This window comes from Accipiter gentilis, chromosome 26 (assembly GCF_929443795.1).
Source record: "Accipiter gentilis chromosome 26, bAccGen1.1, whole genome shotgun sequence".
Taxonomy (NCBI): Eukaryota; Metazoa; Chordata; class Aves; order Accipitriformes; family Accipitridae; genus Astur; species Astur gentilis.
Window position 1 is genome coordinate 13,617,226 of NC_064905.1, and position 25,277 is coordinate 13,642,502.

The 25,277-nt window shown below is 41.2% G+C and overlaps 1 protein-coding gene across 9 annotated transcripts in view; it reads left to right on the forward strand.

Moving 5' to 3' along the window:
* Positions 1–25,277, forward strand: part of EBF1 (EBF transcription factor 1) — a 286,258-nt gene that overhangs the window by 158,452 nt on the left and 102,529 nt on the right. For all 9 annotated transcript variants that reach the window (XM_049829285.1, XM_049829290.1, XM_049829287.1 and 6 more), the window contains one exon: positions 23,213–23,294. In XM_049829285.1, the coding sequence (XP_049685242.1) occupies positions 23,213–23,294 (82 nt within the window). The remainder of the gene's footprint in view (positions 1–23,212; positions 23,295–25,277) is intronic.

The window sequence follows — 25,277 nt, forward strand, 5'->3', positions numbered from 1 at the left end:
CATTGCTGGATACTTTCGTTCCCGTGTATTGATTTAAAGTCTCTACTGCAAACAAGCAGTTAGCTCACTGGAAGGCAGCATTTGTGGGAGATGCTGATGCACAGCTAGCGGCTGACGGAGTCCGGGTTTGCTTAGTCGGGTACTGAGCAGCAGGGTGATGTTCTCTCCTGTACGGCTCCGGGACAGTGTTTATGTACCATCTCTCTGCCTATCAGTCACCAGAAACCATTACTTTGCTGCAGGCAATGGCAATTTTGGCAGTGCCAGTGCTCTCGTTGCTGTAATAAAGCATTGGCATTATCCAGCATCACGAGGAAGATCGTGTTTACCTTCACTGGACTATGAAGTGGTTAAGGCCGTAATTCAAGAAAGCAATTGAGCATTTAATGTAAATCCATCGTTGTTCTGCACATACTGAAGCATGTGTTAAACTTTGACTTTAATGAGACTTGACCAAGGGTTTGAAGGTCTATATGTATTTAAGATCCGCTGATACCATGAAGACTGTTTAGCTGGACTTTATGCATGGTGCAGTTAAACACAGGTTTAATATCAGATGAAAGATACCCTGCTAGTACGAAAGTTTTTTGGCAGATCAGTCTTTTGAATTTTGTTTTTGTGAAGTCTGTTGCAATTCGTAGTGCATGGTTCTTTTCTTTTGGAAAGAACACACAAAGAATTGAATAATTTGGCTTATAATTTTATGAGGCACCAATATTTTTGAATAGTCAGCAGAATCCTTCCTCAGTTGTTTGGAAGCTGAAAGGGTTTAGAAAGTTCTTCCTTGGAGATAAATAAGCTGTCAATTCATGATGAAGAAAATCAAACTTGTACTGTTGATTTTGGCTGTGGTATTTGCAAAAGTATGAGAGAAATTTTTGCAGTCGTAGAATACTCCATGTGTTAGCATTTAGCTTTCCAATGCCACATTGTGCCTCTGATAGCATTTCTAAAAGGTAAACAGAAATGTCAAAATAATGAAAATAAAAGATTAACCATTCAGATTTTTTTGAGTTAGAAATCAAATGTATATTGCAAATTAATAGAAAGCCAGATCAAGTTCCAAAAGCTGCTTATTACACCAGTTGCTTGTTTGGGGTGTCGTCCGTCGTCCCCCGTCCCCCCCCCCCCCCCCCCCCCCCCCCCCCTTCTTCTGAAGGCCTTTTTCAGACTTCACCAGATTTAGATTGTGAAATGTCTAAACAGAGGTTCTAAACAGAAACCTGGGAGGTATAGAAAGTATGCCAAGAGCAAATTAGTTTACTTAGTTCATGACTTTAATACACCCTTGCAATTAGCAGAGTATTTCCTTTGGACTTGTGGTCACAAGGTATGTGTTTCTGTTCATGATTTTTTTTATTCACTGCCTTTAAATGAGAAAAAACAAACTCCACAGTTCTGCTCTGCTGGATCCATATGTACCAGGAGTTTGATCATGTTCAAGTTACAGTTTGACTCACAATACAGCATCTCCAAATGCATGGGCAGGTGAGAGAAAAAAGGCCGAGTTAGGAGGTGGTTGCAAACAAAGCAGAATTAGGCTGTAAAACCCACTTGTGAAACGTCTCCCCCAGTACACCGGTTTCTCATGGGCGTACACACTGAGGGATGTGTTGTTTTCCAGGTTCTTCTGCTGGAGAAAATGCACCTATTTGCTGAGTAAAATAGTAAACTCATGGTGATAAAGGTTGCTGAAGGCATTGATCCCTTTAGAGGCTGCATCTTCCCCTACAGATATCCTGAACCATTCCAGCTCCCAGATGCTTTGTGCCTCTGCAATCTCCCCACTTCCTTGAACTAACTTCACTTTCTTCTCAGTGCCAAACCTTCTAGAAACAGCTTCAGTTCAAACTATATCTTCCAGAGCCGCCTGTACACTCGTCTCTTCCCTCCCTGGAAAACAACTGCGACCCACCTAGTAGCTGCCAAATTGGCACCCACAATTGCAGTATCTTGACCCAGCATGACACAACCCCTCTCCCTCAGATACCAATCCTGCCCACAAACCCCCCCACAATGGCAGCTTGACCCTGGCTGACACAATTGCCCCTTGTGTTTGCCAAACCCACAAAATTATAGGGGTCGTGCAGGAAAAGGCAGCGAGATGGGTGAGTTCGTGCTCTCTGTGCTGTCTGTGACACTGTGACCCTATTCATGGGCACATCCTTGCAGGAGGACTCGGCAGCCTGTCTGCAATGCATCGTTTTAAATTGTAGCCTTAAAAGATCCTTTTTTAGATGCAAATGAAAGACCCAATTAGAGTTAAAAAAAAAAAAAAAAAGGGCAAAAATGTATTAAGATTAGTAAGACACATCTGATGCTGCCTCCTTAGCCCCATCATTTTTCTGTTTTCAGTCTTCATCTTTATTTCTCAAGCATGTGTATGGACTGCCGTGCACTGAAAAACAGTCTCATCGGTTATATTCGCACATGTGAAATCTTCAGGCTATCGAAGATCTGTTTATATTTGGCATAGAAGAGTTATCTGATGGTCATTCAGGTTCCAGCCCAGTTTCTTTTAATAGCTGGTGGCGTTTTAACTGTGTATTTTAGTTTTACCAGTCAGAGAATGGGAGAAATTATACATCCTCATTTCAAAGAGGTGATCTGTGGACTAATCAGAGAGTGTTTATAACGCATATGCTCTAAAATGTAAATTCATATAAATAAATGTATGTCTATTTATATATAGAATATTTATATATAGTATAAATATATCTATAGTGTGCATGTGTGCACATACATGTCTGTGTCTATGTTCATGATATGCATGTAAAAGATTATTTTTTTTTTGCTAGTGTGTCATTAATTTACTCATGTGCCACTGAGCGCCCTGGCTTGGGAGCAGGATTTGGGGCGCTCTGCTCCGAGTTGTATTTCGCTGCAGGCCCATTGGCTGTGCACTGGGGCAGGATGCAGCAGTGCTGTGCTCCGTACAGGGAGGTTTTCTCTGGGCTTGCTAATACAGGGAAATTTACTGGCATAATTATACCCGTATAATTATGCTGGAGTAGTTATACTGCTGTAACTCCCATGTGAATGCTCTTGTGCTGCAATAATAGTGCCCATATGGGAAGTTATACCAGCGGATCTCTACTGGTAAATATTTCCATGTAGGCAAGTCCTCCTTTAGGGCCAGATTTTGCAGACCAATGTACTGCACAGCCCTTGCAGGCCCTTATTTTGTACAATCATAGTTTGCTTTTGTCAACCACATTTTGTGCATAGGAAAAAAGTTGTTTAGAATTCCTACCAGAATCTTTGGAAAGAAACAAACATTTTCCCTCATCAATATAACATTTTTTTTCTACAGTCACTTTATTTATTTTTTTAATATCTTTTAATATATAAGAATACAGATGTTACTTCTGACTTTTGTGTTCAGGAAATTTCTTTTTAGATGTACTAAGGATCAGATATAAGCCATGTCTGGAAGCAATACTTGGCCAACAGCTGAGTGTGTGTGTATGTGTGTGTGTTCATCTATCCATGATTCATTCTGAGGGCTGTTTTAGCCTTCATAAAATATTCATGCTGGTTGTGCATGGTTCTATAATTGCCATCTCAGGCCTTGAATTATTTATAGGTTGTACTGTTCACATAGTCTCATTTACTGATAGAACAGATAACACTATACAAGAGGATCCCAAACACTCTAATGCCTGTTACTTTGCATTAAGTAGTGGAATTATATTACTGTAGGTGTAAAATGCTGGCCTTTTTCTCCTCTCGCTTTAATATATCATTTTTGTATTTATAATATGCTAATTGTTGAGATGCTGTTAAGCCTCATAATTCCTGCCGAGTTTTGCAGAAATCAAGATGTGGTTGAAATGATTTAGCTCTTGATCCCAAAATGATTGTTCTAAATCCACCCCCCTCCCTTCCCCCAGTTGTAACACCCAGGATAATTTATTGAAGTGATGTATGAGTACACATGCATACCTGAGCTCCTTTGTTTTACACTATTGATCAGTTTGTGTATCTTAACTGCTAACAAACATTCAGAAGTCCAGCTAATGCAGACATTCACCAAGTGTATTTTCAAGTTCATTGTACTCAATTAAACACTGACTATGAATTCATCATGAAAAGTGATCTTATTTCCATCAAATTTCCTATTCATCTTTTCTGTGATTAATTCTGTCAGCTTTTCTGACCTACTTTTGACTTTATTTTTTTACTGAATATGTGGAATTGCATAGGTTGAGCTTGGACGTACAATGTACTTTGAGTTTTCTTATCCTGCTCAGTTTTTGGTTTATCTACTTTCTGAACCGAGTGCTAGTTCTAGGTGGAAAATGCAGCTGAGGTAGACTTTATTTTAATTTTTTAATCCTTCTGCTTTTCTAATTAAAAGAAATAATTACTGGAGTAGAAGTTCAGTCACCAGCAGAGCCAGAGTACTAGTCCATGCACTGGAATACATTCCTTCCTTTTCCCAAAAACTTTTGCATGGCCTCGTGAAGTCACTTATTTTCCTCCCCTATGAAAAGTGAATACTGGCATGATGGCTGTAGGGACTATGTACATAAAGCATATAAATTGTCCCTCTGCTATAATAAGCAAGGGCAATAGGAACACAGAGGAAAGGAAGGCTGCTGAAGTCTATGGTGGCACTGAAATAACACAGGATCATGCAAAACACACCTAGCCAGGGTTTTTGTAGAGACGCTAGTTCACGCAGGCAGGTGGTAAGGAGAGCTGGTTAAAGCCCTTCATTTCAGTGCAGCTCATTTTGTTGCTCGCACAGGGATTAGGAAGGATGTTCTTCCGGCTGAGTTTCTGCTCGGGTGTTTCCCTCAGGGAGCTGGTTCCCAAACACCAGCCCCAGCCTCTGCTCCACCTGATGGCCTTGGGCTGCTCCTGTGCTCCTGGGCAGCCTGGGTATTCCCTGGCAGTGATTTTGCTAGCATAGCTCGGCAAAGGAGATCCTCATTGTGGGATTCAGGCGTGTGCCTCTGTCTTTGGTGGCAGTGGACTGAGTCTTGTATTGGCAGTGCTTTGCTCCCTGCTTGGCTCTCCAGAGGTCTGAGTGATCTCTGATGTTTCACAAGAGAGGACCTAAACAGGGATGGTGCGAGGAGGAAAAGGTGGTGCCTTAGCAGTGATTACAGATGCAGCATCCCTCCTCAGGGGAAGTCTGAGAGCAGCAGGTAGCAGAAGAGTTGAAGATTTAAACTTTACCTCTCTCAAAGCAAAGCAAAGTATGGACGAAGGCAGCTCTAGGATGAAGCCAAAAGGAACTGCCAGAAAAAAATAGAGCAAAAAGAAATGTTTCTGCAAAACAAACCATTTCGGTGAACAATAAATTCTTGAGAAAATATGTCTCTGCCTGAGCCCTTATTTTTCTTGATAATAAATCATTATAAAATAAACCTTGCGACATTCACCGTTCTATACAATGGGCTGAATTGAAAAGAGCTGTGTTCTTTTCTGTACGATTTTGTGAGCCCTCTGGGTCCCTCAGAGAAAGAAACAATGTTATTGTCATGCAGATTTCTCTTCTTTTCTTCAAGATTTTAGAGATTCCTTGAATTCCTTGCAACAGGGTAATTCTACTTTTTTCAAAGCTTTCTCCAGCAGTGCCGGTGAGGCAGCTTTCTTGCAAATTCTCCACCTTTCTCACGGTGTTTTCTAAGTTTTCAGAGCTAAGCATGACTGCTGTGGCATGTGTACCTACTAAGCTTTTCCATTACCACTCAGCTCACTTTTTGCTTTTCTTTCTGACCATTTAAAGCTTAAGGTGTATGTAAGGGGGGTGGCGGGGCAGGGGGGAGATTAAGTTTGTTCTTATATATCATGTATTTTGCAGTAGTACCTGGAGGCCTCTGGTGGGTCAGATTTCTATACAAATTATACAGTATTGCCCCACAAAATTTATGACTGAAAGGACTAAAGAAGGTAAATGAATGACAGGACACTGAGGAGAATGGAATTTAAAAAAAAGTGATGGGGGGTACCATACAGCTGAGCTGCTCAAACAATTTGATTTTGGTCAGGAATAACGGTCTCAACTTCTGCTTGCCTGGGTGTTGTCACAGAGTTACTTGGAGGGAGGGTTTGTGCTATATAATTTCTGAGTTAGGTGCTGGAAATACAATATTGCCTTTAGGGAAAATAACACACACTTTAATAGCCAATTACCTAATAGATTTTCTTTAGTGAAATTGTTAAAATATTTAATATCTTGGAGGTCTTGTTTCCCCCCCTTGCCTATTTTCTCTGGTAAGAGGTCTCTGTATTGCTTGGCTGGAATCTGGTCCTGGGTTTTTAGGGTCTTTATTACCTCTAACATTGTGCAAATGGCAGGCTGCTGGGACACCAAGGCATCACTTAGCTTTAATTGGTCAACTAGCCTTTGCTGTTACGCACTGCATGCTGCCGCGCCGTGGCTGACCTCAGACTGTACTCCCAAACCGTTTCCTTCAGCACGGGGTAGTGCCCAATTACGTAGAGTGCTGGAGCAGCGATGCTCAAGCCTTTCAACAAAATTTTACTATATCCATTAGTCTAAAGGTATGAAGTGCCCAAAAAACCTGTGCACGACCTAGAAAAACAAATTGGTAAGTGTGCTTCTTTCACCAATACCGCCTGTACTGAATAATTTTCTTAGAGGCATTTAAAAAAAAGGTCTATGAAATCCTACATCATTTCCCCTTTATATATCAGAAGTCTTTAAAAATATCTGAGATTTTTTTTTAATGCCAACAATACATGAGAGAATCCTAGATATGTGTGACACCTTTTAGAAAGTGTCTTTGTCTTTATCTATCCTTACAGTACCTGTGTGCTAGGGAAGTGTCATGATCCCTATTTTAAAGATGGGAAAAGAAGACACAGAGAGATTTAAAGCTCGATTTTTAAAGGTGTTTTGACTTCTAAAGATGCAGTAAAATGTGCAGTAGGACTTTCAGGAGGGCTTAATTGCATCTTTACCAGTCTAAAAGCAACGTGGCGGCTTACAAAGTATACCAAGCAGAGACACGAATCTAGGTCTTCTGTGTTCTGGTCTAGTACTTTAACCATTGAATGGCCCTTCCAGGGGTGGACTGATTTTGGAAAATAAGTGTGACTTTTTGCTGCACTGTTGTTCAGTATTGCTGCTTCAGTACGACATGGAAGCACTGAGTCATGATTGCTGACATTAAGCGAAGAGAAAGTCTTTGTCAGTGGTTGAAACCTAAAGTGTTTTGAACACTGTTTAAATATATACATTTCAGAGACAGCATTTAGAGAAAGGTTAAAATTTCCCATTCTGTAAGAAGGCATCTTTCAAGGGGGTATTTGCACAACGTAGCTCTGCAGGACAGTGGAAAAGCCCAAATCGGGAAGCTGGCCACACTCCACAGAGGCTATGGAAAGACAAACTTTTTCCAAAGACAATTCGGAGCACTTGGGCTGGGCTCCTGCCCAGAACTGGCCTCTGGAGAAGCCCATCTCTGTCTGAGCTGCCTGAGTGGAAAGCTTGGGAAGGTGTCCCAGCACTGGCTGGCAGAGGGGACCTCAGTGGTGTCAGCACCGCTCCGTGTGTTCTTTGCTGTTTGTTCCTAAGAGGTGAATTTAAATCTCAGTACCTGTGACTGGTCCCAAATTCAGCGCAACGTACCTATGCAGGGATTCCCATGTCACAGTTTTGCTGGAAGTGTGATGCTCCATCAGAGACAGGCTTAGCTTCTGTGGCTTGAGCCCCAGGGGGTCACAGGGCAAATGTCTGTGGGGTTTTTGCTAGACCTATGCAGGAAACCTTTCTGCAGGTCCAGAGGCCTTTAAAGAGTTTTCTGGTTTTAAACCAGGATTTAAAAAAAACCCCAAACACGCAACCAGAATCACTATGCTATTTGTGAGTCAATGGTCCAAGACAAAAGGGAAATCTGTGAGTAAAAATGCTGTCATTTCCATGTCAATCTTTTAAATGTATTTCTAACTTTTTTTTTTTTACTTTAGTTAAAATTTGAAAGCAAGATTTGTATTTTACCAGGGAAGGATGCTTTTCATTTATAAACTATCTGAAGATGATGTTTTGACACACTGGAGGTTTTTCTCTGAACTTCTTTTTCATACTGGCAGACCCTCAGACATGACTTTTTCCCACAAAGGTTTCTTTTTTACAGACTCTCATTTCCCAACAGAGGCAAAAAAGTACCCAGAAAATTCACAGTCAGATCTATCACTGCCAGACTGGCTGTGGGCTCATCACCAATGCATTCACATCTCAGTTAAACTTTTCAATTTATTGCATGTATTCGAATATGTTTTGTTTCATGAGGAATCTGTTGCTGTTAACACAGGATACGTCATCGATGTAAAAGAGAACAGAAGGGTAAAACTGGCATTACCGTTGGGAAAGCTTTGTTACAAAGCCAAAACTGGGGTCCTGGTCTGTGGTTTGGTAAGATTCAGCTCTCCTAGGGGCAAGGAGCTCAGCTCTCAGAGGTCCTTTCCGTATCTGTCTTCTTCCTCTGCTGCTGACAAACCAATTGAGCTCTATAAAGCTGCTTCCAGTGACAACTTCCCTCCCGGCCACACTGTGCATTTGCAACATGCAGTTTTATTACTGCATATAGTACTTAATGCAGCCGTATGTAGATCCAGATGTCTTTCATCAATCCTGAACCTGCCACAGCTGTAACCAAAGTAACCAAAAAGATGCCAACATTTACCCTGCTACTTTCCAGTGGTTACACTTCTTGCAGGAAAATAGGAAGCAGCATGTTAAAAAGTACATGTATATCACGTGTCCATTTTTCCTTCACGTACTGTGTGCCTTTAAGTTCTTCAGTTATGTATTATTCATACTATTAAAAAAAAAATCAGTTTTGCTCAAGCGAAAGAAAAGAAACTATTGGTGCCGTGCCAGTCATCTGCAGTTTAGCATCACATTTTGCAATACAAGTCTACGGTGTTTCATTTCTGTTTCAGGCTGTGGTTGGCTATGGAAGCACTAAGCATGGAAATATTACAGGTGTTCAGACTAATTGTAAATCTGGCTCGGCCCCACCTGTATGTAGTATCATTCTATAAACTTGGCTTAAACTACTGTGAGTGAAATTGTAACAGGATACATACTGTAGACGTGGTTTTGGTAAACTTGCTGAAGAGTTGTATATATGTTCCTGTAATACTGTATGGTATCTAGTGTGCATATATATATATATATATGCTTGTATGAATAGGTACAATATATGTTGATAAAATGTAATGACCTGACTGAAAAATATTCTGCATCAAGGTGTATGAAATATACCTATAAAAGCATGTGCAGGTGCACATTCTTTGTATTATATACCATTCTCATACACAGTATGCATGTACATGTGTGCAAACACATGTGCCCATGTGTATATGTGTATCTATGTGTTGCTGTGGTCCCCAGTGTGTAGTTTATAGTTTGGAGAGAAATCATCCTCCATCATTCGTCACTGCCGAGCTGCAGCAGACCAGGCCAGCACATCATTTGTTAACAGCGACAAAGCCGCACTCATAAACGCCGACATGTTACATTAATTTATAGGCACTGAGTGACTTATTAAATGTGACGTGTGAAATATAACTGGGCCCGGTATGGATGATTAGGTTTTGGGCTTTGAATTGTTGACAAGGCAGGGGTAATGAATTGCGGGACACAAGCTAGTATGTTTCCCCCTCATTAGTCAGTATTAGTTGCATTAATAGTAATAATTGGATATATTCATCATTTAAAATGTTTTAATAAATGTTTGGACAGCACCTGATCTAGGCTGTCAAATATTAGACTGGAAGGTTTGTGATGGGAGAAAAATTGTGCCATTCCTTCTGCAGAGATTTATACAGCCTAAGGGGTGCCATTTGCCGAGGTCCTTTAAGAAGTAATGGGTGCAGATAGTTTGGGAAAAGACAGTGCAATAAGAGAGAAACCAGCCTCTCTCACATTTCAGGAAGACATTTCCATTTTCTTCTAGAGACTTCTTGGTCCTGAGGTCAGGTGTCCAAGGTGGGGTCTGAACGGGTTATTTCTGGTCAGGTGCCAACCTCAGATTAGAACTTCACAAAAGGTGTGCGTGTTTCCATCTGAATTTCTGTTTCACTCTTTTACAACTGCAGACTGAATGTTGCCCAGAGCTCAGGAACTTTCCAGTTTGGGGTTTTGGCTTGGAGTCATCAGTACTTTGAACTATTAACATATTTAAAATTCCAGAAAATTTTCTTCCTGGACATCTTAGAAGCATGATTCTCTATTGGATGAAGACAAGACATTTCTCTGTCTGTTCTGCCAGCTCTGCTTTCATTCTTCATTTCTGTATCTCAAATACGTTATTGCCTACAATTCAATACAAAGATTCCTCTGACTAAAGGAAAAAAAAAAAAAGTTTTTTGTTTCATTATTTTGTCATCTTTAGAAGTGGAATTTAAAAAATAACTTAAAACTGTTACTGAGGAATGCAGACTGTATTAATCTTGTTTTAAAATGAACATGTGGGTGACCACTAGAATGTGCCTGAAGATGACCATGTCCAGTTGCAAAAAAAAATTGTATCAGTTCAAAACTTGTGACAGGTCACTTGGCTGTAACCCATTATGTAATTGTCGTGTTTTAAAAGCAGCCTTTAGAATATACAAAAGCAAATGCACATGGACTCACTGGCACTGCATCACTAGACCGACAATTTTTATTTTAAAAGAGTCCTCTAAGGAAGAGCCTCGCTACTGTGGGAAGCAGTGTTTGGTGACTCGGTAGGAGGTACGCTTCCCTTTTAGATGCTACTGAAGAGGTGTCACACTAGGGAGTACCGCCTTGCTGGAGGTGCTGTCTTTCAGGAGAGACACAAAGTCAAGTGTCTGGCCACCTGTAGTCATAACAAGTCCCAAGACACTTACTGCAAGGATTAAAGTTTTCTCCTCAGTGTCCTTGCTAGTTCCAGCTAGCTGCTTGTACTTAGCATGAGGAATCTTTTAGATGAAGGGATCTTCATGCTCTGCTAAATACAGTGAGCCAAACCTGCCTCTTTATATCCATGAACTTTGTGCAAAAAGTTGGTGGAGGACTCGGAAGGTGCGAGGCTAAATCTGGCTGTAGATAGGTAACGCTGCAGCTCCAGGATGGCAGAAAAGCTTCATTGGAGGGGCAGAAACAATGCAATCATTTTGCACTTGTCATAGTTATTGTGCACGCTGGAAGAAAACTTTGAGGGCAGAAACTTGGTCATTCAGTTGTAATCAGAATGATTCGTACTTCCAAACTTGGCGTAATGTTATTTCATTTAATAGACACCAAAGTCACATACAACTTGTTTAGATAATGTACATTTAACTGTATTTTCCTCTTCATTTTGAATCAAACCCTGAGTATTATTTTGTCAGTGTTGTCTGTTAGTTGGTGGTTATTATTGACAAGTTGATGTGAGGGTATTTTAACATGTTGTCTAACACATGTCTGCTGATAAGTTTGTCATTCTTCAAACTCCCTCTTAATTTTTATTTGGAGATTAAGTAGGGATTTAAAACTTGTTATTGTATGCTCAGCAAATGAGCTTCATCAAGCCTTTGGGCATATGGCTTTGTTTTTATTTCCTGTATTAGTTAACTCTGGACCTGGAGTCTCAGCTCACTAGAGAAGATGAAAGTTCATGTTTTTTTCTAGGTTTATATTAATATCTCTGAGATCAGACCCTGATCTTGTCATCTAGGTTCACATTGTTAGGCCAATCAGCTTAAAGGGTTTAGCCTTTTCATTAGTGATATGTATGTATTATAGAAAGGATAGTGTGTTTCAACATTTAAGTTAATTATTATGCTATTAGGTCTTCAGTGGAACTTTGCTGGAGCTACAGAACTGAGTGAAAAAAGAATGATCAATATTCAGTACTCATGTAGAGTTCCTGATGATTTTAAGCTACTGGCTAGTTAGAAAGGTTTTGGGTCGGATTTGTTAGTTATGTTCACATTAATGAGGATTTTTTTTTTTTCCAGGGAGGTGCTAGAGGGGGGCAGGTGTAAGTTTTTGCTGATCCTCTTTACCATTTCCTGGCACAATTGCTCTCAAAAGAAGAACAATAGAATATAAAATAGAGTTAAAGAATAAAAGGTTGTTAAGTTGCAAGCATTTCCTAGTCCGCTGAATTAATTGGGACTTTCATTGGTATGATGTATGTGAACAAGAACTTGAACCTTTCTGCCCTGACTATGTGGCAAGGCTACTTAACTGCTCTTTGTAAACCTTTTTTCCGTTGCTGATGCTGCCCTCGCTCCACTACAGTGATACAGAAAAATAATAATTATGCAGTACTTTTACAGGACTTTGTAAACCCTCACGCTCTGTGTTTTGTGGATATGAATCCTACTGATCACAGGTATCATCCTTGCTTTCACAGAGAAATGCATCTCGGTGACACAGCCAGACATCCAGAAATACAGGAGAGATCTCAGCTCTTGCCTGTGTTTTAACACCCATGGAAGATGTCTGTAGCTGCTAACAGAGGTCACCTTCTTTCCAAAGATTATAATGCACATTGTTCCCTGCTCCCTTATGTAGGGTATCTAATGCTGTGCCTCTGTCCTTACAATGTCTTTGGTCTGTTGCACTCTATCTAAATATGCTGTTTCTTGTAATTCCAACCAATGAAGTACACAGGGGGATGAGCATAATATATTTCATTACAGCCAACTCATGTCCTTACCTCACTCCAGTTATAACTTGTCACCAGCATCCTGATCTGAATTCTACTCTGGTTTTGGGACATTTGGTTTTGTCCTTCAGCTTGGGTACCCTCACTGGACGGTTGGCTTCAAGGGCAGAAGAAATTATTCCTTAGTTGCACCACCTTTCCAGCTGGGTGCAAAAGATAACTTTGTAGCTACAGGCTATAATGCCTTTTCCATACATCTCTGACACAGAAGAGGGCATCAGCAAAAATATTTTTCCTACATGTTCAAGGCCCATTGCTCTAAGAAAAACTCCAAAGTACTTAATCCCAAACTTGTGATATATACAGAAGTGATTTGATTCTAGGTATCTGCTGCAGAGGTCCTTATTTCTAAGGTTAATTAAGGTCTTTCAGTGTCATGTTAAAGGTAGCGCACACATGCAATAGTTATTGATGACATCTCCAGCATTACATATAGCGTGATCCTCTCCACCATCACATCAAAAACTCTCTTCTCCCCTTTCTCTTTCAGTCTTCCCCTTCTGTGGTGACTTACAATGAATTTTACAGTGTCTGGGTTGCTTGCCCATATGCACACAAAGAATTCTGCAGCATTTTATACCTAGAGCCAGGTCAAACCGGAGTATTTTCAAACACCCCTGGAGTATCTTCTCTTGTTGAACCACCACATGCACGGCTCAAACAAAGTGCCTCCGCCTTTCCATAAAACAGCTCTTTGCTTCCTCCCAGCACTCAAAATAGCAACTATGCTCCGGATCCCATCCTCATTGCCAGAGCTCCCCGCTGTAAAGGAAGCAAGGGCTTTATTCTCTTAAATATCATAAAACAATGGGAACCCCTGGATGGAACGTCCAGCTTGTGGGCAGGAGCCGAAGGCAGTCCTTGACTTTCCTCCACAGAATTTTTGTGCTTGATCTTTTCTTGTATAAATACAAATATATATTTTTATATATATATATTATTTTTTTTTCTGGGCAGCTAGTTCTAGACTCGCCCTTAGTAGTTTCTTTAAAAGACTCCTTTTAATTGTTGATTTTTTTTCCCCCAAGAAAACAAAAAAAGGTTATTAGAAAAAGCAAAATTACATCTCCCAGCAGAATCTCTGTCAGATTGTCCTTTGTCACCGACTCTGACTGGGTTCCCAGTGTAGTTTTGTTTTTAATTTATTAAAAATTATCTTTTAATAACTTTAAGTTATTGGTTTTTTCTCCTCCACGTAAGATCCTTCACTGCTGCTACTTTACTTGAAGCAAACGCTTCATTTGCTTTTTGAAGCATAAGTTGTCTTAGGAGGGGATGCAATCAATCTTTCACCATATTGACACTTTCCAAATATTTCTCTGTAATTACTCAGATGGGTCAGGTGAGGTAAGTTCCACTCATCTTCACAGCAGAACTGTATGAACAGGAGATTTACAGCTGTGTTTTTTAAGTTGTCCGTTGCTGTTGCAGTTCTGCTGAGGATTTAGTGATGCAAAAGCTGAGACTGGGGTGTCATCCCAGCAGTAAATCCCACGGTCTTGCAGTGTCTGTCTTGCTGGTGATGATCCCGAGGCAGGGGAGCCGCTGCAGCCGAGAGCCCCTGAGTTTGCACAGAGTCAGCATCTCATGGGCAGGTGTGCTAAGTTTCTGTTACATTTCTCCGGGGCTGGAAACTCCTTAAATTGTGTATTTTTAATGATTTTGAGACATGAATGAACTTAAAAATTGCTTTCTTCATTTCTTATGTGCTTCTGATTCATCATTGACGTACACTACAGGTTATTGTAAATAAGTGATCTAACAGCATCATTCTTTGTCATTTCTCTCTCTTAAGGCCATCAGTCCTGCACATAAATCTGGTCAAAAATGATTTCCATGTCAGTCTAAGCAGGCCTCCTGGCCTTTTTTAACATTAAGCATCTTTCGCTTAAAAGAAAAAAATAATAACAAAAAATCGCGAGAACAAAACGGGGCAGGTTCTGAGCCAGGTCTTGGGAGAGAACACCATTGTAACATAATGCCTACACCTAGTGTAACCATTCAAGGACACATCTGTTCAGATGGGCTTTGAGTAGCACTCCATTTCTATTTGAGCTGAAATTCTCAGAGTTTTAGAGGCTCAGACTCTGGCCAGAAGGTATACTGCGCTCACATGTCCTTTAAATAGCCTGACCTCTGGGTTTCGCAGATTCGGATGATAGCACTGGTGCATCAATGTTATTTAAGGATATTATTTGGTGTCAGGTTATTTGAGGAATCATTAATTGTTGTACGTGCAGGTGGATTGCACACAATTTTACATGCAGGTGATTTACACGTGCCTGGTCCAGGGAAAGGTGGCAGATGTGTTTCCCACACATGAAATGTTTACCATGTGAATCTTTATAACTTTCTCAGTAAGCTGATGAAAGAAATATGTCATCGGCACCCTCAGCTCAAGGTGACAAGTTTTAGGGTCCCATGCCTGCTGTGAGAAAACCAGCTTCAGATGGCTGGATTAACACTGCTCTCCGACATACTATAACTTTGATGCTGCTGATGCTTTTTGGTAACCATGCTAAAGTTACAGTAGTTTACCTTGAGGTAGTAGGCAAGCGAATACTGATATCATATTACAATAACAGTAATGCTGTTATCTGTCATCACTTACACTGAACAGAGGTTCTTTTAGCAAAAGTATGACTCTGGGAGGGCTGCTAATTCAATGGCATTGTGTGAACTATGACAGACCGCAGAGCTGCTTTATTTTTTTTTCTGGTGACTGAAGTCTAGCATCTTCAGTAAAAATTAAAAATAGTTAACCCACTTTTATATCCTAGTATTTGAGACATGAAACAGGAGTGAAATGGAGGAAGAGTGAAGGGAAAAGTAGTTAAACTGGAACAAACTGATCAAATATTGGGGTTTTTTACTGAATAAATAAGGCTAAATTCTGTTGGTTATGTGACTGTACTCACTTGATAATAAAGCACCCTAATGCTGGAAAGTCTGTCAAAATTGCAGCTAAAACACTAGCCCATCAGCTCGTAAAGAATAGTCTGTGATTTGAAGCACGCAAAGAAAGGCAGAGCTGGGAGGCTTCTGTGCTCTGTAAGCTAACAACTGGAGCTGCGTGTGAGCCGTGGGTGCACGTGCACTCCACTGCTTATCTCACAATGGTGTTTGTGTCAATGTAATGTAAAGGATGTGGTACGTTCAGTTATCTTGCATCTAGCTGTCATAAACCAAATACACTGTGTACACTCTGTACACAGATGGCATAAACTCCTTCCAACTTTTTTTTGTGATAGGAAGGTAGCTGCAGTTCAAATTTAATAAAAATTTTAGATGATAGAGCTGGGCACAAGTAAGGAGATATAAGAAAATTCAGATTTTCACTACTTTAAGAAAAAAAATATTAAAAAGTCAGACTTGGGGGCAAAATTAAATTACAGAAAACTGAGCACTCAAACCTGCCTCTGGACTATTTTTAATTCTGTTTTGTGATGTTGTGTTTTGGTGGTGTTATCTCTTTCTTTTCTTATTAAAAGTATGGAAGAAGAAACCAAAACGGTCTCTCTGGGATTTTAACTCACTCATGGGAGAAAATGCCAAACCCACTTTCCCAAACTACTCTAAATTTCTCTGATGCATTATAACTCAGTATCAGAGCGCTAGAGAAGTCCAGAAGATGCAAGATGAAAAATTGATATGCTGTGCTTCACTGTGCAGAACACACAGACCTGAAGAAAAGTGACTGGGAACACTTGCTGAAGCGAGCGATGAGTAATTTAAGGCTTTTTTGGGCAGTCCTACCTTCCTACCTTTGGTGATTATGTGGGTGCCTCCTCAGCTCCTTGCTGTGCTGAGCTGAATATTTACTGTATCGACAACCGCAAACCCTGGCAATGCTAGCTCCAGGAGTCAGAGCAAGTTCACAAAAATAATGTAGACTATTCTGTTTCTATTATTATGGCATTGCCTGAAGAATCTCAGTCAATAGACTCTGACTGCTTGAGGCTTATTCTCTGTGTCATGTTGCCTTTCTTGGACCTTTTCTGCAGTTCAGGAGGAAGATATATATTTTCTAGCAAAATAAATAATTTCCCAGGCTTTCGGTTTTGGCTTGTTTTGTTATGTTTTGTTTTGTTTTTTAACACAGTGAATTGTTTAGCATCCCATAAATGCAAAATGCAGGTCTGATTCTGCTTCCATTTTAAATCAGTAAGAACACTGAATCCAGAGAGAGCAGATTTGGGATCTTTTTTTTTTTTTTCTTAATTAGGATGTTTGACAACTCAGGAAGGCTATGTTTAGAAGAGAGTTAGATGGCTGTATCTGGTGTTTAATTTCTCTTCTGCAGAATAAATTTCCTGTTGTAAAAATGCCACAAAAGGTAGCTACTGCTGTTTATTGACTAAAGAGCCAAGTAAAATCCAGCTGTGAACATGTGGGTAATAGGAGGTTTTCTGCATGCCTATATTTGATTTCCATGCACAGCCTCATGTTGGTAAATATCAGTGTAGGTCTCAATTTTTCTTTTGTGAATAGGGTAGCTGACATGACCAGTTAGTTGTATGTGAAAAGGTCTGTAAGGAAAAAACCCACAACCACCCCAAAATAAAATACTGCAACAATAGACTTGTTAGTAAATGGCAATCTTCATACCTTAAATGCCAAAGAATTTTTTGACCTGGTTTTCTGCAGTTATTAGTAGAGCTCGGCTAAGTTCAGATTTTCTGTAGTGTGGGAAATTCCATTATTCTGACAATTTTTTCTTAGGCAAAATGGAAGTAAAGTTCAAGTAAAGTTTAAAAATGTTGGAAAATTTAAAGAAATTATTGTTCAAGAAAAATAAATGCTCTATTTTAGCTTTATTTTTAAAAAGTTGGGAATTTTCCATTGTAAAATAGGAGGTTTGATTAGAAGAGTCGACTTGAAAGGGAAAAACATTAGCTTTGTCTGAAATTTCTAAAGAGATATTTCTACATTTTGATTATTTACTTTTCCAAATAAAATTGCATTAAACAATGCATTTTCTCTATATTTTTATTTTAGTGGCAGATTACTAACTAAATCTAGTTACCAGTAGGTGCAGTTACTGGCTGGGAGAGAATGAGAAGTGTGTGAAAAGAGCCTAGAAAACCCTGAAGAAGCAAATGAAACAGCTGAAGTGCGTGCACTGTCTGCCTCTTGTGACCTGCGGACTCAGCCCTATATTGGCTTCAGTACTTCTTAATATGCCAAGTTTTCACCAGAAAAAAACCCAACCATTAGATATTGTTTGAGACAACTTTATTTGTAGTATCACATCCTCAGCATCCTCTTTTGCTGGGAGGACAAGCAAAGAAAGGACGTAGGCTGACAGCAGAGCTGGTTCTGTGAGGTACTGAAGTATGTGAGTAGTACCTTTGTCTCCATCAGTACTGCTTGTGTATTTAAATTTATGCACATACTTAGTACTTTGCTGAATTGGTATGTCATACAGAATGGGCGTGCAATCCTTTTATCTGAGGGTCGGTTGCTAATTATTGGACCGGCCCATGTATTTTTGTTTTGCTAATTTTGCAAACCCACATATACTTACTGCTGCGTTTCAGCCAGGAGTCTAAAGTTGTCCTCTTCTATCAAATGCGTTTATACCTCAGAAAAGGCATTTTGTCAATTTTGTTTGCCCTAGCCAGGTTTAAGTTGTATAACCGGCACTTGCTTTCTGGATAGCCACTGGTCTGGCTGACCTTGGCAGCATGACAGCCGTCGTATTTTCACATGGATGAACTGTTCTCGAACAACTTCTCCAATGTATTGGGAACAAACAAGCTTTTCTTCAGCATCAGGAATGCAGCAGGTCTTCCTTCCAACTATTTTTTTCTCCTTCTACAGACGTATTTATTGTGGCAATGGCAAGAAAATCCTACTGCTAAGCCTTCGTGTTTGAGTTTCTTTAAATTTCCTTCAGAGGAGTGACAGAAGAGCCAACCTAGATCATGTCAGAGCTTGCTTTCTTTCATTTAACTCTTATTTTTAATAAACACTGGTATTAATTTGTAGTGGCAAGAAAAACAGGAAGGCAAAATCCTTTTACTTCTTTATTGCTAGTATTTTCATTTCTGCTGTGTATTTATGTATTTTAAATGACTGGTAGTTAGCAGGGACAAAGAGTGGGATGCTGCTGGGGACATATTGCACAAACCCAAAGGGTTAGCAGTGTGAGGGACAAGATGGCCGATGATGAATGGCAGGCAATATTTTAGACAAGTGGAGCGACCTCCAGCTGGTAGCGTGCTCGCTAGATCCTTCAGGTGAACGAGGGAATCGGAAGATGGAAGGAGCAGGAGTGCGGAGGGAGCCAGTGTCAGGAGTTAGAAGTAGCAGCGTGGGAAGGCAGCGGGGACAACCAGGGAGCTCAGACTGGGCTGGGGTAAGAGTCCCTCACTAGCAGAGAGTAAAGGGTAATGGTGAGAGACACCAAAATCTTTTGGGGAATGCAGCAGTTTTGTTAGAAAAAAAATCTTCATCTCCAGAAAGGAGTTTTCTATGAAGTTGTGAGAAAAGGAGAGAACACTCCCATAAGAGCCAATAGCCCATTTGTTAGAGCTTCTACCTGGCAGACAGAAGTTCAAGTTAATTTGCGGCCTGATTCAGACTGGAGGTTTTTATTTAACTGAAGGTTGTATTTCTACATTGGTCCTTGCAGTTACTTAGAGATTTGTAGTAGTACAGTGCCATGGCATGGATTAACTGCTCAGCAGCTTCACTCTTTGAGTAGTTTTTGCCTGCACTGAGCTGCATCTTAGCACACCTAAATGTAACGTAAAACTAACGGTTTTTCTCCAGAACTGCACTCCCATACCCTCCAGCCATGTCTCTGTGGGATAGGGGGTGAGGCACGGAGTCCTCCTTTCATTTAATAGCAAGATAAGTCAGTAAATCCAAGCGCTTTGTAAAAGTTTGCATGTCTCTGGACTTGAGCGGACTCGCGTGGAGCTGGCTTGTGTTTCTCTGCTCCATATGCACAAAAGCTCTTCACACCAGGGATGTTTGTAGTCAGGAAGGGAGTCAGAAAATATGTTTTGTGTGATTCATGCAAAAAAGAAAACCTTCAATGGTAGCAATAAGTATAATTGATGACTGAGTCTTGTGTGGCAGAAGAGCTGGTGTTGAGCAATCACGTAAGCTTGGAGAGAGTGTTAAAGTTGAAGATTTTATTGACACTCCTGTGTTTTGCACATTTTTTTCATCTTGGGAATGAATTTCAGACCCCAGTGGTTAGTATTAATGCTATATATCCTCTGTGGTTAGTATTAATGCTATACAGCCCTGCCAAACGCGGAGAAAGTTAGAACTGAAAAAAAATAACCCACTGTGAAGAAGTTAGATGCAAACAAATGGGGATGGAGGTTTATGCTTACAAAGAGCTCAGCTCTGTTGGCACTTCTCCTGGACCCATCCTGTCAATCTAAATCTGAAGTATTTGCAGAGTGAAGTGTTGCTAATGAGCAAGGCTGGCAGGACTGGACTCGAGGTGAAGAAGGCACCTGAACAAGCGGTTTAAAGCAGGAACCGAGAGCCCGGGCTGAACCCCGTGAAACAAACTGCTCCACTCTCCCCTTGTCTTAATCTGTTCCCATCCGCCTTCCTGCCAAAGCGGGGGGAGACCGTCAGCCGGCACGTGCTGTGCCAGCTCAGGAGCCGCTCGGCTCTCGCCTAGATGAGCGTGGGATGCTTTCGCGTAGCCGGGGGGACTCCAGCTCTGGTGTGTTCCAAAACAAAGTGCAGCCTATAGTTTGTTTTGTCTTTCAGCGGAATAAAAATACGGCGCTTGGCAGAATGTGTTCAGTAAACTGGCGACTTTTTACTTAAAATGCAGTGAGCGAACTTGGCTATGTAAGCTTGGGGTCTTGAAAGTTCCTCTGAAAATATTGTTATTTTTTTAAGTTAATTTTTTTCTGGAGTTGATTTAATTCAAAGGAAGTTTTGTTTGCTTGCCTGAAGTTTTCGGTAGCTTTAAATAGATAAGCTTCATTTCTTCTGCAGTTTATTTTGATGAAACTTCTGCAGAATTTGGGGGAAGATAGCACAGTGCGAATGGAGTTAGAGTTCAAAACTTTGAGTTTGAGTTTGCAGACCCCAAAAGCCAGCTCTTGTGTTTCATAGTAACTTTTCCAAGCCTTTGAGCTGAGGTGAGCGCAGACTTTGTAAGGGAAGGGAAGGCCGAGAGTTTCTCTGGAGAGCTTCTCAAAGAGCTTTCCATCTCTTCTGGGGCCCTTGACTCAAGCCACCAACCCCCATTGCCCAGCGTTCACGCGTGCTGTGCAAAGCCAGACTGGGAAGGCGCTTCCCACGTTTGCATGGCTGATGCTGCCTTTCAGCGCAGATATTTTTAACTCTTCCATGTCCCAGCTCCCCTTGGGGCCAAGGTGTTGCTCCAGGGCTGCGGCAGACCGGGCGGGCAGCTGCTGGGTTCAGTGCTTGGTGAAGCCGCCAAAAATCCACCGCCAGACCCGGGGCAGCACCGGCTTCTCCCCAAAGAGTAAGTGGCTCTGAGAGGTTTTGCCACATAAGGGCCTGTTCAAGGCTGTAGGCACCAGCTGACAGGGATGTCTTTGCCTCCCAACAGATGGCCAGGCTTTTTATTTCAGCAAGCAATCTCGCACGGAGGGGTGGTCTCCGGATCCTGCCAGCATTTTGCATGACAGGGCCAGCTTAGGGCAAGAGGGATCTGATGTCCGTGCCCTTCATAGCTCATGAGCTAAATGACGAGCTGTTGACAGGAAAGCCATCATCTGAAGTGTAAGATCCTGAACTCTCCCCGCTTTTCGTTTTTCTTTGGCGGAATTAATGCCCTATTTGCTTGTCTCTCAAAATCCATTCTGGCACGAGTACAAACCCTCGCCTGGTGGCAAGCAGTTGTCTGGATTCGAGATGCCAAGATTTGTGCTGACAGCTCCTTCTACACAATCTGAGTCAGGCTGTCACAGCTGGCCATTAGAGGCTTAAAAAGACACACACATGTACAACAAATAGCACCAACTTTCTGTTATTGAATATCAGAACCTGCTTGATGAGAAAACGTAATGGCTTACACTGCTCTTTATTTTAGTGTAAACAAACACAGTGTCTTGAAACCCCTGTTCAAGTGTGGCGGCTGTTTATTTTATGTTGATTGCTTGCTCTTATTTAGGAGCACAGGTCTAGAAGGGACTTCCTGGGTCAGGAGATCCAGTCCTTGATAATCCCAAGCATCACGCTTTATAATCCTCCTCATTACCTTACTTTTCTTTAATGAAAACAGTCCCTTGTAGTTTCAATTTGTCCTTGCAGCTATTTGCCTAGTATGATTTTCTTGGCATGGAGGAACAAGCACCAAAACGTGCCTTGTTGAGGGGCGGCGTCACAACTAGAGCAGGGCAAAGAATGCTGCTCATCAAAAAGGGATTTTCTGAAGCTGTTTACCCTGCAGTTTTGCCTTTCTTGGTGGCAGTGTGTGCAAATTCTGCTGACCTAGCATTCAGTTTGGGTGCTAAAAGATGGATGCTTGCAAAAGTTAACTTTCTGATTTAAAGTAAACCAGGATCAAACAATTCCCCGCCCTGCTTTTGTATGTGGAAACAGGTCAGATTAGCTTCTGCTTAGTCAACTGATGGTTATTGCAAGTGTAATGCGGCTCCGTCTGGTTGCGCTAGGTTTTAAACTTGCTGTAGGATTAAATTTTGCACGGCTGAGCTTTAGTAGACCTTAGTCTGTAGTTTATTTTGGACAAAAGATTGATAAACTTTGGCTCTCGGGGAGGAAGCCTGGAATCTGAGACCCACTATTATTCATTGACTTGTCTTTATGAGTTTACAGTCCACTGATGCATAACACTGAAGGAAATATTTTCAGTGAAATGTTTGCTTTTTTCTTTGGCTTTGTAAAATGCAATGTCTTTTCTTAGAGATATATGTCAGGGTCATATAGCTACTTCAGTGAACTGTGTATGGTCAGGAAATAGACTGCATTGAAAATATTTCATTTTTCCGTGAAGTCAGTCTTTTAACCAAGACTTCCCCCCTTCTCTCAGGTTTTTGGTCTCCCACTAATCCTTATTTGAGCATTAATTTTATGCACAAACTGGGTTTAATTGTGGAAGGGAGATTTCAACTGTATGGAACATTTTCAGTGTTTTTGTATTAAATAAAAATTTGCACACGACAGCGAACTTGTAAAACAAAACCCCATTTATACAAAAGGGAATTTTCTTGGCTGGCATTTTTCTGTCCTCTTTTTGCTGTGCTGAAATATGTGTCTCTTACTTCCTTGCTGCTATGGATGGCACAGCAAGGCTGGCCTTTGAGCGTGATAGAGGGACTGACTCTACAAACTTTAAGGGCTCTGACACAACAGATCTATTAATTTAATGCTTAAATGTTAGGACGTGCTTACACGTTTTGCTGGATTGGGGCCCATGCAAGCTCTTCTCCCTCTTTGGATGGTCAGTGGGATGATTTGTCTGAGTAGGGAACACTAATGTAAATAAGGCTTTGTTGGATCAAATGTGCAGATGTTACATAGTACTACTACGCACCGTTTGTAAGACATTAATGTCCGTTTCTCTTTCTCCACAGGTTCTTCTTGAAATTTTTCCTCAAATGTAACCAAAATTGCCTAAAAAATGCAGGAAACCCTCGAGACATGCGTCGATTCCAGGTCAGTCGGACACGCTTCCTCCTTTAAAAATCAGCAGCTGTTAGGGACAGAAGTACTTTGACCCAAACTAACCTAGTAATTCACTAGAAGATGCTAAAAACATAAGGTCACAGAATATTGCCTGAGGACTTCTTGTCACAGTAGAATTGGCAGGAAGTAGTTGGGTTTTCTTGCTCTGGACAAGAGAACTCTTGAAGATAATGTCATCTCCACGGGAAGTGAAAGCATGAAAAGGAAAAATCAAAATGATCTCACTGTTGTTTTAGGTTATGGGGCTACCCTGCTCTGAGATATTCTCTTCTGCCTGGGGAGCTATTTGCCTTCATGTAAACACGAAGCAAGCACCATGTTTATTGGAAGGGGCAGAGAAGGGTATAAAAGCAATTAATAAAATCAGGCCCGTGGCTACACTTCAGCAGTTATTCTTCAGCAGCGCTAAAGACTCATAAACATGCATCAATGGGCTGAAGTTCTATCCCTGTAGTCAGCACTTGGGAAAAACTACCATTGGGTGTATCTTTCTTGGCATGCGTTGGGCTGGTATTTTGCTGCTGTTGCAGCATGTGGCGGCGGGGCTTGGGAACTGTAGTATCAACACAGCTTCAGATGGCCAAGGAGATTTTTTTCCGCTACACCTATGTCTACAACTACTTTTGGGATCCAGTACAGCACTTTCCCTTGGAAGATGGTCTGCACTTGCCTTCTGCAGTGCTGGCAGCAGAGTGGTGTGGTGGCAATGCTGAGAAATAGTTGCTCCAACCCTTTTACTGAAGATGTGGTCCTTTGGCTGTGCCAATAATGCATTACCTGAGTATGTGCTGCATAAAAATATGGGGTAGAGAGCCAAAGGACCTCCTCTTTTGAGGAGGAGCGCATGTGGCCCAAGGAGAAAACATGATAGAGTCAGTCAGTGGGGTTTTGCCTCAGGGTTTTGAGGAAGAAATAGGAGATTTGTCCCATAGACTACTTGGGTCTCTGGAGGAAGACAACTCCAAAAGGCGGCTGCTTTATGAAGTAGCTCAGGACCTGCTTTGCTTCTTGTCCAGCATTGTCGCACTTAAATAAAAGTGCTAAATGCTATGTAAATGGCGATATTATTTATACGTAGAACATATGTCTTTTGTTGAACTGCTTAATTGCAACAACACTGGAAGGCAGAAGGGTGTTATTTGCCCCTCTCAGCACAGAAGTGCAGAAGTGAGGAGATGTGGCCACAGTGATTAAATTAATCAGTATAAGAGCTAGCATTAGCATGGCAGAGCCCTCGGCTTCTCACCCCGCACTCCTCCCTCCATCACGTTTCTCCTGTGATTGTCACTGAAAGAGAAAGTGGAAAAAGGACTCTCACCAGCACAGGGATTTAGGCCAAGCAGTCACCCCTGGGGCCTGTCAGAGCTTGCTTCACAACATGTACACTCTGCTGGGTTTGTGCTCGTCCAGGCTCGAGGCTGATTTTCATATGGTAATGCCTTTGCATGTTCTCTCAGAACAGCAATCAGGAGCCTGTGTCGGCGAGTAGGTAGGACATAGGAAAGGTTGTTGATCTCTTGACTTGTAAAGACATTCTGTCATACAAACCCAGCTTCACAGCAGTTGAGCTTTCCGTGTGTAAACAGAGACTGCTTAATTACACAGGTCATGTCAATTAGTGTGACCTTAGCATTTTCAAGAAATTAATCACTTTCAGCCGAGTGAACCACTCATACTATAATACAGGGTGGTATTGAAGCTTGCAGCATTCTGTTAAGTGCCCGGGCTTATTGTTTTACAATAGCTGCTTTTGTTTCTTTTCTTTTTTTTTTTCTTTTAAATTTTGAACTTGTTGCTCTTAGCAATAGACTTCTTAAAATAAAACAGCCAGACTCTACAGAGTCCAGGCTTCATTTCTCATTTCTTAGGGTGAAAAGGACCAAGCATATACATAGTATCTCAATGATATGATGCACCTAGATGTTTGAGACAATGTTGTATAGGAACCAAGTG